Source organism: Bolinopsis microptera, chromosome 12 (genome assembly GCF_026151205.1).
Source record: "Bolinopsis microptera isolate Bmic1 chromosome 12, MBARI_Bmic_1.0, whole genome shotgun sequence".
In the NCBI taxonomy this organism is placed as follows: Eukaryota; Metazoa; Ctenophora; class Tentaculata; order Lobata; family Bolinopsidae; genus Bolinopsis; species Bolinopsis microptera.
This window is the reverse complement of record NC_087083.1, coordinates 8270654-8289001: the sequence shown is the minus strand read 5'-3', so window position 1 is coordinate 8289001 and position 18348 is coordinate 8270654. Positions and strand designations below refer to the sequence as shown.

The window sequence follows — 18348 nt, the reverse complement described above, 5'->3', positions numbered from 1 at the left end:
TTATGTTGCAGGATCATAATGTTCTTCTTTTGAGTAAAACATGAATTTTGAGGGATAAGGAAGTGTTGTTGGGCTGTGAAAGGAACTTAAATCGATTTCTCGTGCAATGTTAGGCGAGGAACAGTCACCAAAAATGAGTTGCTTATAAGCAACTCATTTTTGGTAAGCGCTTACCTGCTGTGTGTTTTCGTACTCTGGTCTTCACTCAAGTTGCAAAGCTGCAATAAACGTGGGAGGGATAAGGAAGTGTTTATAGGTTCTGAAACCTAGCTAAATTGATTTTTCGTGCAATTTTAGGTCAGAAACAGTCATCAAAATGAGTTAATAAGAAGGTCGATTTCTCGGGTTATTTTTGAGCTTCCGTTAAGAAAATAATTCGGGGCCTTCAAAGGAGGGTAACAAGAAGGCGTTACAAGTGTTATGTAAGCGTTCCATAATACAAAATATGTATCACCTTTTTTGTTGTTGATTTGGGGACTGTACTGGTTTATAAGCCAGTCTTCAACCCGCCTAACAGGGGCTTACTATTAAAGTAAACAAACACGTATCACCTCCCCATGAGTATCCACATCTATTATACTCAATTATTATAAAATTTGTAACTCATGATGAAATGAAACGAAATGAAACAATGTGCTTGTATACCGCTCATATGATTAAAGCAACTTACACAAGTGTCAGGTACTAACCACGTCATTGAAAATTGTTCAAAACATATGAAAGTATTGCAGTCAATTAAAAGCGATAATAAGGAGACAACAAAGTGACCCTCCTTTATTGATTAAGCTGATAAATTAAAAAAACATATCACAGCTGCTCCTTTATAAAGATTATTTATCACCAAGGTAGCATGTCCTGGTGGTGGTTGGTTAGTTTCTTGTTGCTATTGTCAGATGCAGTCAACAGAAACAACTTCAAGACATGCGACCAGAGCGGCTTCTGCAAGTACGTCATCAATTTCTTTTCACTTTCGCAGTATTGATTTTAAATATATCTCAAAAGAAGAAACAAAATAACTTTTAAATGATACAGCTGGTAACATGATTTACAATTCCCTTCAAATGCATGAACACATAATGTGATTTATCAACTTTCACATTCTGATTCACTTTCTATTTCACTTTCTATTTCACTTTCACTTGACACTACTCCAGGAGATTACGAGGTATGGAGGAGAATAAGAGCGGTTACTACGTGAACCCTGAGACAATCAATCAAGTTAACTCGAGTTCTGTTACTTTCACTGTGAAGCACGAGATGGAGAAACACGCTCACACTGTTATATTGAGGGTGCTCAAGGTGGCGAGCTTATTTAATTTAATCAGTAATTAAGTAGAGTAATTACTTAATTAATATAACTTATATATAAGTTACTTAACAACACGCTCACACTGTTATATTGAGGGTGCTCAAGGCGGGGAGCTTACTTTTCTTAATCAGTAATTACTGACTTACTTGACTTGACTTAAGGCGGGTAGTATTCCCGAGATCATTTGACAACAGTTCTCCACAGCTTTCTGTCTTCCATCAGTCTAGCTATCTCATCTACTGACTTCAGCCCAGTATCTGCTTTTAGGTTATCTAGTCTAGTAGTGTGAAGTGAGGTCGCTGCGCCCCCTGTTAGTATGCCCATGATCAGTAATTAAGTAGAGTAATTACTTAATTAATATAACTTATATTATATAAGTTACCTAATAACACGCTCACACTGTTATATTGAGGGTGCTCAAGGTGGCGAGCTTACTTTAATTATGCTTTTTAAAACTTTTTTAGAGAGGCTGTACCTGGGTTACACAATTAATTTACGTGCACCTTGTTAATTATGCTCTTACTGTTGTTATGTTACTTAAATTAACGTACATTAATCATTATCTTCATAGAAAGCTCTCACTTTTTCCAGTTTCTAGTTTTAAGTTTCTGTCACTGTTCCTTCAATGCAAATTTTCCGCAGGATAGCACTATACGGTTAACAGCACAAGAGAAGGAACCAGTCCACCCCCGGTACAGTCCTGTTGATAGTTTGGGGGAGGCGCCATTACAGGATCAGAGGTTAGAAAGTAGAAACTACTTTCACTTTCACTTTTAGAAAGAAGTCTGATTCTACTATGTACATTTAATACCCTCATCCTATTCTAACTTGTAGTGTACATTGTACAATGTACATTGTACATCATAAGACAGTATATATTATATATTAAGGAATTAACATTAACCCTTACTTTCAGCTGTACTCTCAGTAAGTCAGGTCAGACTGCTACAGTCTCTTTCTCCTCCCACAAAGCAGTGTTGAACTACAACCCCCTGCGTATTGACGTTTACGCGCAGGAGACCCTGGTGGCGAGTGTTAACGCACGTGGCCTCTTTCACGTGGAGACGCAGCTTCTTAAACCGTTAGTTATATTGTACAGGGTGGGCCAAAAGTCAGTACCCATACGTTGGCCTTAATAGCTCCGCCGTGTTTTATATTTGAGAGCTGTTGCTTTGCAGATGGCATACTGAATATACTGGTTCGAGGATTCCGTCGTCAAAATTTGAAAATTCGAATATTTTAGACCACGCCCAATCAATATTAAAACACCTATATTGTTTTCTCTGAACATGCTGAACGCCTAATTTTTTTAGAGACGGTAGATTATCAAATGTTGCATATGATCTGAAAACATGAGGCAAAACGGATTAGAAATGACGAAGTTATCAAGCATTTTCTGTATCTCGTTAACAAAATTGACTGGATGATTATGTGACACCGTGACACGACACCTTAATTGGGCACCCTTAACAATTCCCATAATGTTTAACGGGGTAGTTAACGGGGTCACCTTATCACGTGATTAGGTAAACCAATCATCTGATCACACGTAATGAATAAACTCGTTATGCTTCATATCTCGGTTATCTGAGAAGCTACTGTTCTAATTCTTTCAGGACAAACGTAATTCGAATGGCCAAACACAATTCAATAACATTTAGCTTGATCCGACTATCCAAACTATCAAATAAATGTGAAAATGAACCTCCATTTGAAAAAAATGAACGCGAATATTTTTCGAGTTGACAAATTCCTCGAACCAGTGGTGGTACTAAGTCATACCAGAAAGAAGTATTTAAATTGGGCACTCAGTGACTGAGCTATAAAGGCCAACGTATGGGTACTGACTTTTGGCCCACCCTGTACATTATATAGGTATATTATTATTATTTGTTAGTTATATTGTATAGTTATTATTATATATTATATATTATAGGTATATTATTATTATCTGTTCATAATATTCCTGGTATTCCTTATATTTGTCCATATAATATAATAAATTCTGAACTGACGTTAAAGTGCATAATTTTGATTATTCCATACTAAGTTTCGCTTGAATGACTTAAATGTACATCTTCTTTGGGTATATTTTTTATTTTGAACCGTCTAATAACTTAATAAATGTTGGAATTTATTTATTTATTCATTTTTAGCTAGTGACTTGATCTGCATGTTAAATTAGATAATCTTTGTACACTGAACAGAGCGGCCCACAATGAATTACCCGCTAATTACCCGAAACTAAAATGTGGAAGTTTGAGAGTTGTCCCTCTGATACCAGAGTTCAGTTTCATAATCCTTTTTATAGTTGTGACAGTCGCTATGTTGGAGGCTGTCACTCTAGACTCAAGATATTATGTCGAAAGTGTTATCGAGAAAGTTAAAATAAAAGTGAAAGTGAAAGTGAAAGTGAAAATGAAAGTGAAAGTAAAACTGTTGGGTATTTTGTTGGGTGTCGCTCTGATTAACGGGATGCTCTTGTCATGGCATATAATGCTGGGTATTCTGTTAGATCCGCTAATATAAATTGAATGTTATAATTATATTGTTGTATAATACATTATTGGGATTATTGACTTATAACTTAATATTGCGTTATCGGTTTTTCAGGAGTAGTATAAGATTCTATTAATGTGTTTAATAGATTGATTTAAGCTTTACTTTTAGACCAAGACTTAGATCTTTACTATTACATTCAGCGTGCATCAATTATAAAAATTTTCTCGAAGCATCTAACCCGTAGTCTTTGCTCTGATTTGGATCACCAAAGAACAAAAAAGTAGTCCATTAGGGTATCACAAGCTCACGACCACAATTCAAGAGAGCCTATTTTTGCTTTCTTGCGGTACATGCTATATATAATATCTCGACTTACATTAAATGTATGTTACCATAGCAAGGTGGCTACACCCTGCATGGTTGCTATGATATACACGTTGCTACGGTAACGATATACACGTTGCTATGGTAACGATAGTTTTTCTCGCAGATCGCTAATGTCTCGTGTAGGACAGAAATTGTCAGATTTAGGGAACAAAGCCTTGTCCTTAGGGAGCAACCTCATTAGTACTTTTAAGAGTGATCCAAGGTACGACAACCTTAACTTGCCATCATACATATGCTCCTTCATAATCTTTTTTATTAACAAATCTCAACATTATTTTTGCATTTTCTTAACCACAGAAAGCAACATCTGCTGTTTTTTTAGTAAGGATTTTCCCTGAAAAATTTCTGTTTACTTTGTGTGAAACGTTCGTTTTTAAATAGATTATATTTTTCTTCTTTGCTTAATGTTAATGATTTCGTAGCAAAACTTCGAATCTTCTAGAAGCAAGTTTTAAAGGGGCTGAATTGCTGTTCAACCGATCACAAATTTGTGTGTATTTGCTGTGCTGTTACTCCTTATAATATTCTAATAGTTATGAGCTAAGCACAGCTCGCATCTTACCTCCTGATTTAAAAGTTACTTTGTTGACATTGAAATATATATATTTATTATCTGCAAAATTCTTATCTCTCTTAGTACATCAAGACTGTATATTAGCTGCATTATATTTGAATGTTGATAAGTATTTAATTGTAGTAAACCATATTATATAATCCCTGTCGCGAAACTCCCGCTTTTTGCTTTAGTAATGGAGTTGAATGAGGTTGCAGCAATTTAATTTACTAAATGGTATAAAATTTCTTATAATTAATTAGCATCTCTCATAATAATATAATATTCAGAACATGATAGCTCTTGAACTCAAAACTCGAAGGCTTATGATATAGAACAATATAATAGTAGCTCAAACTATATAGTGAAATGAAGGTTGAAGCTAATCAGACTTCACTTTCACTTTACCACCATACTCCCCCAGTGAAGTGAATGAGGAAGAGCATCAGGAAGGAGAGGAGGGCGAGAATGAGGAGGATGATTTGGGAATATCAGCTGAGGAGATAGCTAAAATGGACTGGGAGGAGAGTTTCAACTCTCATCACGACTCAAATCCTAGGTTAGTGAAATATAGTGAAACATATCACAGTACCACGTCTTATTCTCATGAGTAGAATCCTAGGTTAGTGAAATATAGTGAAACATATCACAGTACCACGTCTTATTCTCATGAGTAGAATCCTAGGTTAGTGAAACATATCACAGTACCACGTCTTATTCTCATGAGTAGAATCCTAGGTTAGTGAAATAGAAATATTGTGAAGCAGTCTACATGCTTTAATTAAAGTTACTCAGTCAGTTTGTCGTTAAAATATTTTCTTTGATACTAAAAAGTACTTAAATTCTTGTGTCGTACACGTGTCGTCACGTGACCATTGTAACGATACACGTGTAGTCACATCACGTGACCTAGCTAACCGTTTTATTTATTATTTTATAATTATTATATTTATTTCAGAGGACCCAGAGCGATATCACTGGACGTTACTTTTACCGGATTTGATAAATTGTACGGGTTACCTGAACACGCGGACACGCTGGCTCTCAAAGGGACTGGGTTAGTGGTTGGATTGTTTATTATTAACACGTGATATGACGTCACACCACATGATATGAAGTCACAGTGCGCCACGTGATATGAAGTCACACTGCGCCACGCGATATGACGCCACACCATGTCCCATGACCACGTTATATTACGTCACACCACGTTTAATGAAGTCACACCACTTGCTCTCAAAGGCAGTGGGAAAATGTTCAAGATAATAGCATTGCGGCTTGTGAGTCAGTACTGCTCTAAGAATCAGAAACCTGGACACTGACAAAAACTGGACGGGACATTCACAAAGATGTTGCGTATGCCGTATGGTGCTGGATATCTCATGGAAGGACAGCAATGTTACTTTGTATAGTAGCCTACCTAGGCTGTCAAACAAGTTACGAGGCAGGAGATTAAAAATGGCGGGACACTGCATCAGACATCCTGAGCTACTGGCCAGTGATTTAGTCTTATGGGAAACTTTGCATTGTAGAGAACAGCAAGGCCGACCAAGACAAAGCTATCTACATTATGTTACTGAGGGAAGTTGGGACAAACTCTAGAGAGGATATGAAGTCATACCACGTGCTATGACGTCACATCACGTGATATGACGTCACACTACGTGTCATGACGTCACACCACGTGCTATGACGTCATACTGTCCCAAGTACCAGTTAGTAAATACTATACCCCACTTTCAGTAGCACAGACCCATACCGGCTATACAATTTGGACGTGTTCGAGTACGAACTCGACAACCCAATGGCCCTTTACGGTGCAATCCCCTACGTCCACGCTCTCAGCCCAAAACACAGTGTTGGTATGATGTGGCTCAATGCTGCGGAAACTTGGGTCGATATTAACTATAGTAATGAAAAGGTTAGTTAGTTTCATGTGATATTTGATAGTTGGTTATTGATACCAATATTCTTATCAGTTAATGTAGTGGAACTGAATTTGTACACAGAAAATATCTTATTACTGATTTTAAACAAACGGGCAACCAAAATTATCTTAATTCTAAGACCCACTCAATAAATGTAACAACCCATCCTTGTCCCAGTCAATAGTGGGGCGGGTGCTATCCTCAATTATGTCATCGGATGAAGTCAGCAGAATAGATACCCATTTTATGTCTGAGAGTGGGCTGCTTGACCTTTTCTTGTTCCTCGGTTAGTTTTCTTAAATTCCCTCATTTTATCAACTTTCTGAAAGGAAGGACATTGAAATTAGCCCGTTATCACATTTAATAAATATGATAACGGACTAATTTCAATTTCTTTCCTTTAAGAAAGCTGATAGATATTATTTATGATATAATGTGGTTAATGAAATTTTGGTAGACTTGATCCGTTTAAAATAGTTTTCCTAATTTATTAATCACCCTAAATATTCAGGACCTACTCCTAAAGATGTAACAAGACAATACAGTAATGTGTTCGGGCCTAGCTATCTGCCACCGGTTGGTTTGATTATGATAAAGTTAATTTGTTTATAACTAAGGCTGGTTTGTTCATATAATAACTAAAGTGGGTTTGTTTACAACCTAAGTCCGCTTTTCAATTATATCCTTCTCATTTCGTTCATCATTTGTGACAAAGTAGTAAAAACTAAACGAATCATTTCAGCTTTTTGCGATCTCTTATCACCAGTGTAGATGGAATTATAACGACCAAAAGGATGTTCTAGGGTAAGCACTTCTACTGTACAAGCGCGGCATGACAAGTTTTAGCGGGGTATTGCTGAGTTCATGAATCCGAGATTTTGGAACAATTTTGGAACAGTGAGACAGAATTGAGACAGAATTGAGACAACTTTGGAACAGGCTTTTGGGGCAGTAGTTATGCCTGGGTTGACTTAAAATCTATCTGCTATGGTGGAGGGGTATGTTTACTAACATGTTCAGCCACTCAGAAGTGCCAAATGATCCCCTGGTTCATGAAATGAACGAAATGAACAAAAATGAACTTTACCCTAAAATCGCCTAAAATGAGTTGAAACCGATCAGAGTCTGTTGGTATTGATACCAGGAGTGTCCATGAAAAGTTTGGTGGCCCTAGCAAGCTCAGAAAAGGCTCTGGGGGCAATGTTCCATTTTGGTTTCAGAGTAGTTGGGATTCTGGAACAGAATTGAGACAACTTTGGAACAGGCTTTTGGGGCAGTAGTTATGCCTGGGTTGACTTAAAATCTATCTGGTATGGTGGAGGGGTATGTTTACTAACATGTTCAGCCACTCAGAAGTGCCAAATGATCCCCTGGTTCACGAAATGAACGAAATGAACAAAAATGAACTTTACCCTAAAATCGCTGAACAAGCTGGACCCACCAAACTTCCCGGGGACACTCCTGGTATCAATAGCAATCGATCCCAATCGGTTTCAGCTCAGTCTAGGACATTCTGAGACAATGTTCATTTTTTGTTCATTTCATTCATTCCATGAATTCGATAAATATTTCAAAACTAGCTGGAAATGTCAGTACACATGCCATCCTATCATACCAGAGCAAATGCGACTTAGTTTACGGACAAATACAGCCAAAAAACATCTATAAAAAGTTGTCTCAAACTGTTCCAAAATCTCGGATTCATCTTCTGGTATTGCTAGTTTTGTTGGATCGCTTGTATGTAAACAAAACTGTTTTATCGGTTAATTGGCGCGCACTCAGCGCCGCGCGACCTACCTCTACGTCAAAAACGTGTTCCAATTAATTAATAGCGTTTCTGCTTTCTGGGATACCAACACGTATTGAAGTTTGAACCTTGATCAACATTATTTGATTAACATCTGAGTAATAAAGCTCTTTGTTGGTGTTATAATTAAAACGAGGTCTTGTAGCCATCCATTGGAAATGTTATATTTTACATCAAGTGATCTTGAATAGAAAACTCATATTTCCAGTTTATTTAATCGTCCTTGTTCTCACTGCTACACACTATTTATATTGTACAGCAATTCTTCCTAGATTTGATACGAAGGATGTTTTTTCGGTTACTGACAATCAATAATTTCAGAGTTGACGCTAATTTTGATAAGTACGATATACCAATGGATGTAATCTGGCTAGATATCGAACATACTGATGGTAAAAGGTAAATCAATTGAAACATCTGATCATGTGGTCACACGTTGCGTTGTAACATACGGTCACACGTTGTAACATAATGATGGTAGAAGGTAAATCACTTTAAACATTTGACAACGTGTGACCACATGATTAGATGCTTATCATCTGAATTGGTTTTCTTCCTTTAAATTTTGATGACAGTAGAAAAATCAGAGCTGGCCTACTCGGGTGTCACGCCGGAGGTCCTGGTTATTTAATCAAGTGATCATGTAACCTGCTCATCACTTTGCTATCCATTACTATGGCCCTGAGGCCACAGGTAAGGATTACTCTACTGATACCCCCTGATACAATTCAGTAAGTATCCATATGTCAAAACAAAACGTTTCCTTGTGTTTGACATCTAACAATGAAAAATATTTCCTTGTGTTTGAAAGTGTGTACGAAGTATATTTGTTTCAGGTATTTCTCATGGGATGCTAGGAAGTTTCCTGACAGCAAGGAAATGTTGAGTACTTTAGCTGGTAAAGGTAGAAACATGGTTACTATTATAGATCCTCATATAAAGGTATGTCTTACTTCTCATTATAAAACTTGTCTTTTGACACATTTTATCTAAACATTTTATCTAATCATCTTATGAACAAGATAAGTGTATGATTTGTCTAAATTGGAAGTAACGATAACTTTAGTAAACTAAAACGTTTTCAACTTAAAGTTAAGTTAATAAATAACAGTTTTCAATGAAAACTGTCATCTCAAACAGTTTTGTGTATTTACGATCCAATCAAATGGCGACTTCTCTCAACATCAAATTCTCACTATCATCGATTGACGCCCCATATGCCAGGTTGACAAGAACTGGGGTTTGTACAAAGCGGGGAAGGATCACTCCACTTGTGGGATTTACGTTCAAAACAAGGACGGCGGGAACTTTGAGGGACACTGCTGGCCTGGTAAGGAATAACATCAGCTGTTGTCCTCATGTTAAACCACTGAAAACAATCCACAACTTAACAAATTTGTCATTACGTCACAATGTAAACAATTGATATGAAGTCCTACAACGTGCAGCTATGACGTCACACCACGTGACATGAAGCCACACAACGCGTTGTATGACGTCACACTTTGCCAGGTACCAGCTCGTGGATAGACTACACCTCGCCCTGTGCCCGACAGTGGTGGGCAGAACAATTCTCATACGACAATTACCAGGGCTCTTCTCCCTCGCTCTTCACTTGGAATGATATGAACGAGCCCAGTGTGTTTAATGGACCTGAGGTGGGACTATTTTAGCTAAATTTTAGACTAATTTAGACAAATTTTAGTGTTATGTGTTCTGAAGTCTATTGGTAATGTTATTGAGATTGCTAAGGGGGATCATTATCCTTCACCATTTATCCGAAACATGTCTCCATACATTTACCCTGGTATTACCAATACTGTGAGGTTTTTTTTCGCCATCCTCGCCATTAGTAATTAAAAATCCTAAAATCAAATGCGATCGTTTTAAAGTGGTTTTAACTCTGAGATGGACCAGGAAACCAAGAAAACTTCCTAGAACCTTCAACTCCCACTCCCCTCAGGTGAGCATGCCTAAAGACAACCTACACGCAGAGCAGTGGGAGCACCGTGATGTCCACAATATATACGGACACTACATGCACAAAGCATCTAGTGATGGACAAGTTCTCCGATCTCAGAATACTGCTCGCCCCTTCGTGCTGTCCCGAGCGTTCTTTGTAGGATCCCATAGGATAGGTGAGGGGTATTTATTTTATTTATCATGATGTTGAGTTTCCGAACGTGACATAATGTGACAGTGTTATGACGTCACGTGACAGTGTTATGACGTCACGTGACAGTGTTATGACGTCACGTGACAGTGTTATGACGTCACGTGACAGTGTTATGACGTCACGTGACAAAGTTTTGACGTCACGTGATGGTGTGAATGTGTGATGACGTCACGTGACAGAGTGTTGACATCACGTGACGGTATGAATGTGTGATGACGTCACGTGACGGTGTGATAACGTCACGTGATTTATCTTATACCTATTCCTACTTCAGGACCCATCTGGACGGGGGATAACTACGCCTCGTGGGAGCACCTCAAGATGTCCATCCCAATGTTACTCTCTTTAAACGTAGCGGGATACACCTTCGTGGGGGCGGATGTTGGGGGTTTCTTCGGGAGCCCAGCCACGGAGCTACTAGTTAGGTGGTACCAGGTGAGCTACATTTTCAGTATCCAGTGGGTTTCTTACTGCTGTTATTCTAGAAGGAGTGCTTAAGTTGGGAATATCTGTGCTTTTCTTTTTACTTAAATAGTATCTTTAAACAATGTCTATTATCTTAAGCATGTCCAGATCATGTACCACTTTTTTACATTTATCATTAATAAAATCAACAAATTGTTGTCTAGCTCTATAAAGAGTATATATACTTATATTATATATATAAGGGTGTATATAATATATGATATCTAAAGTATTCTCCACCAGGTTGGAGTATTACAACCCTTCCTTCGCGCTCACGCACACATTGATACCAGACGCCGGGAACCCTGGTTGTTTGGTGAGTTGCTTTTATCTTTTAACTTATATTTATATTTTTTAATTGTTTTAATTCATCTTATTATGACATTTTTTAATTTTTATTTATTGAATAAGGCATTTTCTTCCGCATGTATTTTAAAAGCTAATTAATTTGTTTGGTACTCAAGTACCCGCGAAGGATTGATACACGATTTATATTTAAGGAACAGTTTCGTTAAAGTAATATCCAATAATTTTCCTTTTAAAAATAAATTCTTGTGTTTCAGGTGAAGAAAACACAGCTTTGATAAGAGATGCACTTATCCTGCGTTATCAGCTTCTACCTTACATTTATACCCAATTTTATAAAGCCTCTGTTGATAATTCCCCTATTATGAGGTTAGTTAATGTCACGTGACAATTTGATGACGTCATTTTATTTGCCTCTTAATGGGTAATGACGTCATATTATGCTAATATACAATGTACGTATACAATGTATGTATGTTTTGAATCTCAATTGTTGAGCTTTTTCAAGTTATCAGAAGTGATGAGCAGCAATTTCATGTTTTAAGAGGTAATATAACAAGGAAGTAATGATAAGAGTAAGTTATGTAATATAACCAGTAAGTAATGATAAGAGTAAGTTATATTGCAGACCGCTATGGTACTAAGTAATGATAAGTAATGATAAGAGTAAGTTATATTGCAGACCGCTATGGTACTAAGTAATGATAAGTAATGATAAGAGTAAGTTATATTGCAGACCTTAATGGTACTAAGTAATGATAAGTAATGATAAGAGTAAGTTATATTGCAGACCGCTATGGTACTAAGTAATGATAAGAGTAAGTTATATTGCAGACCGCTATGGTACTAAGTTATGATAAGTAATGATAAGAGTAAGTTATATTGCAGACCGCTATGGTACTAAGTTATGATAAGTAATGATAAGAGTAAGTTATATTGCAGACCGCTATGGTACTAAGTAATGATAAGAGTAAGTTATATTGCAGACCGCTATGGTACTAAGTTATGATAAGTAATGATAAGAGTAAGTTATATTGCAGACCGCTATGGTACTAAGTAATGATAAGTAATGATAAGAGTAAGTTATATTGCAGACCGCTATGGTACTAAGTAATGATAAGAGTAAGTTATATTGCAGACCGCTATGGTACTAAGTTATGATAAGTAATGATAAGAGTAAGTTATATTGCAGACCGCTATGGTACTAAGTAATGATAAGTAATGATAAGAGTAAGTTATATTGCAGACCGCTATGGTACTAAGTAATGATAAGAGTAAGTTATATTGCAGACCGCTATGGTACTAAGTTATGATAAGTAATGATAAGAGTAAGTTATATTGCAGACCGCTATGGTACTAAGTAATGATAAGTAATGATAAGAGTAAGTTATATTGCAGACCGCTATGGTACTAAGTAATGATAAGAGTAAGTTATATTGCAGACCGCTATGGTACTAAGTTATGATAAGTAATGATAAGAGTAAGTTATATTGCAGACCGCTATGGTACTAAGTAATGATAAGTAATGATAAGAGTAAGTTATATTGCAGACCGCTATGGTACTAAGTAATGATAAGTAATGATAAGAGTAAGTTATATTGCAGACCTTAATGGTACTAAGTAATGATAAGTAATGATAAGAGTAAGTTATATTGCAGACCGCTATGGTACTAAGTAATGATAAGAGTAAGTTATATTGCAGACCGCTATGGTACTAAGTTATGATAAGTAATGATAAGAGTAAGTTATATTGCAGACCGCTATGGTACTAAGTTATGATAAGTAATGATAAGAGTAAGTTATATTGCAGACCGCTATGGTACTAAGTAATGATAAGAGTAAGTTATATTGCAGACCGCTATGGTACTAAGTTATGATAAGTAATGATAAGAGTAAGTTATATTGCAGACCGCTATGGTACTAAGTAATGATAAGTAATGATAAGAGTAAGTTATATTGCAGACCGCTATGGTACTAAGTAATGATAAGAGTAAGTTATATTGCAGACCGCTATGGTACTAAGTTATGATAAGTAATGATAAGAGTAAGTTATATTGCAGACCGCTATGGTACTAAGTAATGATAAGTAATGATAAGAGTAAGTTATATTGCAGACCGCTATGGTACTAAGTAATGATAAGAGTAAGTTATATTGCAGACCGCTATGGTACTAAGTTATGATAAGTAATGATAAGAGTAAGTTATATTGCAGACCGCTATGGTACTAAGTAATGATAAGTAATGATAAGAGTAAGTTATATTGCAGACCGCTATGGTACTAAGTAATGATAAGAGTAAGTTATATTGCAGACCGCTATGGTACTAAGTTATGATAAGTAATGATAAGAGTAAGTTATATTGCAGACCGCTATGGTACTAAGTAATGATAAGTAATGATAAGAGTAAGTTATATTGCAGACCGCTATGGTACTAAGTAATGATAAGTAATGATAAGAGTAAGTTATATTGCAGACCGCTATGGTACTAAGTAATGATAAGTAATGATAAGAGTAAGTTATATTGCAGACCGCTATGGTACTAAGTAATGATAAGTAATGATAAGAGTAAGTTATATTGCAGACCGCTATGGTACGACCATCCCTCCGACACCTCCCTTTACTCAAACCAAGAAGAGTTCCTGCTGGGAGACAGTCTGTTATCTTCACCTGTCCTGGAGTCCAACGAGAAGAGTCATTTGGTTACTCTCCCTGGTCCACAGGTTTCCTTAACACAAAATATAGTTCTTAACTCAAGTATTAATGTTTTTAATCACATCTGGTGAAGTTCTGATATGTTTGACTTCAAAGTCAATTTTTCTTGAGCATTTTCGTCAGATAACAGCTCAGTGAAACTCAAGTAAATATTGTGTCAGGTCTGGTACGATTATCACAGTTATACTAAATACTCTCCTGGAACTATGCACATTTCTGTTAAGCTATCCTCTACTCCACTCTTTATTAAAGGAGGTAATGTAATAATTAAATAAATGATTACGTTTATTGCACGCTTCTACATTAAAAACATATTAAAATGCATTTAAGTCATTCAAGAATTAGTATTATATGGAGATGTAAAATGTATGTACACATTTTACATCTCCATATGATACTAATAGTAATTCTTGTATACACTTCTTGTATACACTAATAGTAATTCTTGTATACACTGTTGAATTAAATAATTCTGTCCTCCGAGAGTAGCTCAAATTACATTGGGGAGCGGGGGGGTATGCAACGACCATTAATGTCAGTAGATGGAATTTTGTCAAAACTGACATTGTCATTAATGGTCATTAATGGTCATTAATGGTCATTAATGGTCATTAATGGTCATTAATGGTCATTAAATAATTGAAATTCTGAACTATCTTGGAAGCAACATGTCCAAGAAATTTACAATTATGATCACTTTGTATCACTTCTATAAAGTTTCTCACAGCCCCCAGGCCCCCTACATCGATTGCCAGAGTCTCGTTTGAGAAAACGAATTTATATTCGCCTAATAGAGGCTCGGACCTCGGTTTCGGAATGAGTGCTAAGCACCATTCTGTTATACGTTGGTAACTTGTCTTGTCTGTTTGCTTGTTTGCATTTGACTTAGTATAAATGCTTGTTTGCAGTTGACTTAGTATAAATGCTTGTTTACAGTTGACTTAGTATAAATGCTTGTTTGCAGTTGACTTAGTATACATGCTTGTTTGCAGTTTGCGTGGATTTGAATTGTATTGATTTCCTTTATTTGTGTTGATTGCTTTTGATAATTTGGATTTTCAATACCTCCTCACAGTACCTTCTATGCCATCGTAAGACGATATTTGGAAATAAAAGTCGGAGATCGAAATTTTTTGGTACCGGCTGTTTCGAGGGTTCTGTGCCATACCAACCGGGCTGCAAAAATTCTTCTAAGCCCTGTCAACGTCGAACAATTCGAAAGGGCGACTCATTAAGTGCTACCTTTGTTCCAAAAAATGCTAAACGTCCCCTTCGTTGCCTCGGTACCATCTTATCAATGAGTGTCTCTGCTTCAAAAAAGGGCAACTGTAGATCTAGACGAATTCCTGTCGCATCAATTTGTCACTATCATGATGACAGTGCTCGATTTTGGGTCGAAACTTTAAACTGCCAAAGGCAGAGTATTGAACTGTAAACGAATTGTTCTTTCTAATCCTAGGAAAAGATCAGCTTTTTTGTTGTCCGATTCAGACTGATGACGATGTATTTCATGAAGTGCTAAAGTTGAATAGTTCATCTACTGTGTAATTACTATATAATCGACTAGCATAATGATTTGGCTAAAATATAAATCTTGATATGATATAAGAACGGGAACGAAGTATTTAATTTTAATACCCGTGTTATAATTATTTTATTATTGATTGTTATTTTACTATTGATACGATCTGATACTCCTAAATTGCCCTTTGAATTATTATTATTGATAACTATAAGTCACCAACTGTTATCTGGTTTAAATACCGTGGCCGCAAAATTTGTTCTTCATTACATTCGAACTTAATAAATGTAATCCCTAACTCACTCTGGAATCCACTCAAGTGATATTCTGGAAGGTCTGCCTAACCACGGAAGATTCTATTCTAAGTTTTCTCTTTCGAACCTCTAATTGTAAATGTAAAATAATAACATATACTTGTAGTTAGTTAACTTAAGGTAGGGTCTAAGTGATGCAGGCGTCCGTCCTTTTCGCTCTAAGAAGTGCTGGAAAAAACATGACCATTAATGTCAGTAGATGAAATTTTGACAAAACTGACATTGTCATTAATGGTCATTAATGGTCATTAATGGTCATTAATGGTCATTAATGGTCATTAATGGTCGTTGCATACCCCCCCCCCCCCCGGGGAGCGTTACTGTTCACATTTACTCTGAAATACATTTTTTCTGCATGAGATTCGAACAACGTTATTTTAATGTTCCAAATCACATTTCAAAAGTCCAAAGACAATATTCAACTTTTCTGTTTAAAGTGATTTTCTGAACTATATTTCACTACTACTATTTTTATCTCAGGAAGTATATTATTAACTAAAATGAGAGTCAGACGGTCTTCCCAATTAATGGAGTCTGATCCATACACTATTATCGTGGCTCTTGATAACAAGGTGGGTTGTGACGTCATGGCACGTGTAAATGGTCACTGCACGTGTGACGTCACGTGGTTTGTGGCGTCACGTGATATTTTTCTGAATTTTCTTCTGTGAAAATCACTGATTTGGCATTAAATTTTATCTTCGCAAGCGCGTTGTTTTAATGTAATACTGCCATTTTGATGTACTATGTACATTCGTTGAGTTAAAAAGTTATAATTGATTAATTATGTCTGTAATAATTAATTAATTATATGATAACCACAGGGTGAAGCGAAGGGTGAAGCGTATGTTGACGATGGCAAATCGTTCGACTACAAAAACAACAAGTTTAGTTTTCAGAACCTCAGCTTCACGGGCAATAAACTATCGTGCCGGTCAGAGATAATATCCATTATTTTTAGTTTTTGAATATTTTATCTTTTTATATACGTATTTTAACCCGCTACGCGGTGATTATTAAATTCGAATTTTATCCCAATAGTCAATAACATGGTGTATATCAGTATATCCAGGTCACAATGACACCACGTGATATAACACGTGTTATATCACGTGTTACACCACGTGTTACACCACGTGTTATATCACGCGTTATATCACATGTTACATCACGTGTACTTTCTCCAGGTCTGGTGTAAAAGAGGCTCATTACAAGTCAGCCGGTGTGGAGAGAGTAGTTATTCTGGGAGTTGATAACTCGCTATCTGCTTCTCATAACGGTAACAAAGCTTTTTACCTTTTTTTTCTTCATTTGTTCAAATCTTTATATAATTTTCTATACATATTTTCATGGAAATTTGATTTAGTTTTAATGGAAATTAATTTGGAGCATTGTTTAATTTGGCTGATTTAGCCGATTGAATCTTCGATAAGTTCATAAGAACGTGATGATATGCTTGTTAATTATAATACATATAATTATGATATACTTACTAATCAATTATCTAATTATCCAATTGATGATTCCAATCCCCACAGGAAGTCCGATAATCTCAACTTTCAGCAAATCCTCACACTCGATTACTTTAAAGAAACCTAACCTTGTTCTGTCCGACGAGTGGGACATTGAATTTTCTTGAAAATCTTATTGTTAGCCGAAACTTAAAGGTAATGATTATATACTAATATGATGTTTGTGATTGTGATTAATATTGTGGGGGCCAGGGGGATGTTTATCATATATTTAATCTTCAGAAAGGTCAAGAAGATATTGCTTTATTAAGTAAATAAGCTATTTTGGCATCTAATGGAGCAATGATTGTTGACAATAGTTAGTTTTCTTAGTATGATTTAAATCATCGAACTATTGTGGTTATCGGCGTTTAGTTTAATAAACATATTTTTGTATTTTTAATGAGTTATTCATCGAATGGGAGTACTACAAACGTTATAGTTTTGAGAATATATATTCTCTTTTTTTTTCAATTTTATCAATGTATTGACTTACTGAAGTCTTGATTATGACTATGTCATGTTTTCAATAACCTCTTCGTGGACTGTTTTAAATGTGTTTGACTCATGTTAAAAGTGTTGCACGTGTCAACATGTTGAACTGTGTTGACCCTGTTGAATTTGTTAGCTTAGCCAACAGAGTAAGAATTATTGTTGAACTTATTTGCGGTCTAGGAAAACAGTTTATATAGCTCGAGATTGTTAAAGTAGAATTTAAGTTATTTATGATGATTTACAATATATTGGTATTTTATTGAATAATTGCTGTGTCATTACTTTTTGTGGCTAATCTTAAATTCACCACATTTTAATTAGCTGAAAACACAAGTACTAATTTTACTCGTTGAAAATCAATA

The 18348-nt window shown here is 36.0% G+C and overlaps 1 protein-coding gene across 3 annotated transcripts; it reads left to right on the top strand.

Moving 5' to 3' along the window:
- Nucleotides 1–849: 849 nt before the first annotated feature.
- LOC134823825 (neutral alpha-glucosidase AB-like) lies at nt 850–18253 on the top strand. 3 transcript variants are annotated; one of them, XM_063835403.1, is made up of 25 exons: nt 850–945; nt 1155–1299; nt 1952–2049; nt 2226–2390; nt 4302–4400; nt 5176–5310; nt 5710–5808; nt 6495–6672; nt 6857–6965; nt 7191–7255; nt 7422–7483; nt 8808–8885; nt 9323–9428; nt 9711–9816; nt 9999–10144; nt 10450–10624; nt 10937–11097; nt 11371–11443; nt 11691–11802; nt 14014–14152; nt 14306–14399; nt 16461–16552; nt 16805–16914; nt 17168–17259; nt 17519–18253. In XM_063835403.1, the coding sequence occupies exons 1-25, from the start codon at nt 851–853 to the stop codon at nt 17617–17619; spliced, it is 2835 nt and encodes a 944-aa protein (XP_063691473.1). In that variant the 5' UTR covers nt 850; the 3' UTR covers nt 17620–18253. The 3 variants fall into 3 exon arrangements, with proteins under 3 accessions (XP_063691473.1, XP_063691474.1, XP_063691475.1); XM_063835404.1 differs by lacking the exon at nt 4302–4400; XM_063835405.1 differs by lacking the exons at nt 850–945; nt 1155–1299 and adding an exon at nt 1705–1731.
- The last annotated feature ends 95 nt before the right edge of the window (nt 18254–18348 follow it).

What these genes read in the sequence shown, in the direction of transcription:
- LOC134823825 (XM_063835403.1), top strand. Translation starts at nt 851, where the DNA reads ATGTCCTGGTGGTGGTTGGTTAGTTTCTTGTTGCTATTGTCAGATGCA. An exon ending in TGACCTTTTCTTGTTCCTCG is followed by an intron (nt 6,966 to 7,190) that starts GTTAGTTTTCTT and finishes CTAAATATTCAG; the next exon opens with GACCTACTCCTAAAGATGTA. An exon ending in TGAGGGACACTGCTGGCCTG is followed by an intron (nt 9,817 to 9,998) that starts GTAAGGAATAAC and finishes ACACTTTGCCAG; the next exon opens with GTACCAGCTCGTGGATAGAC.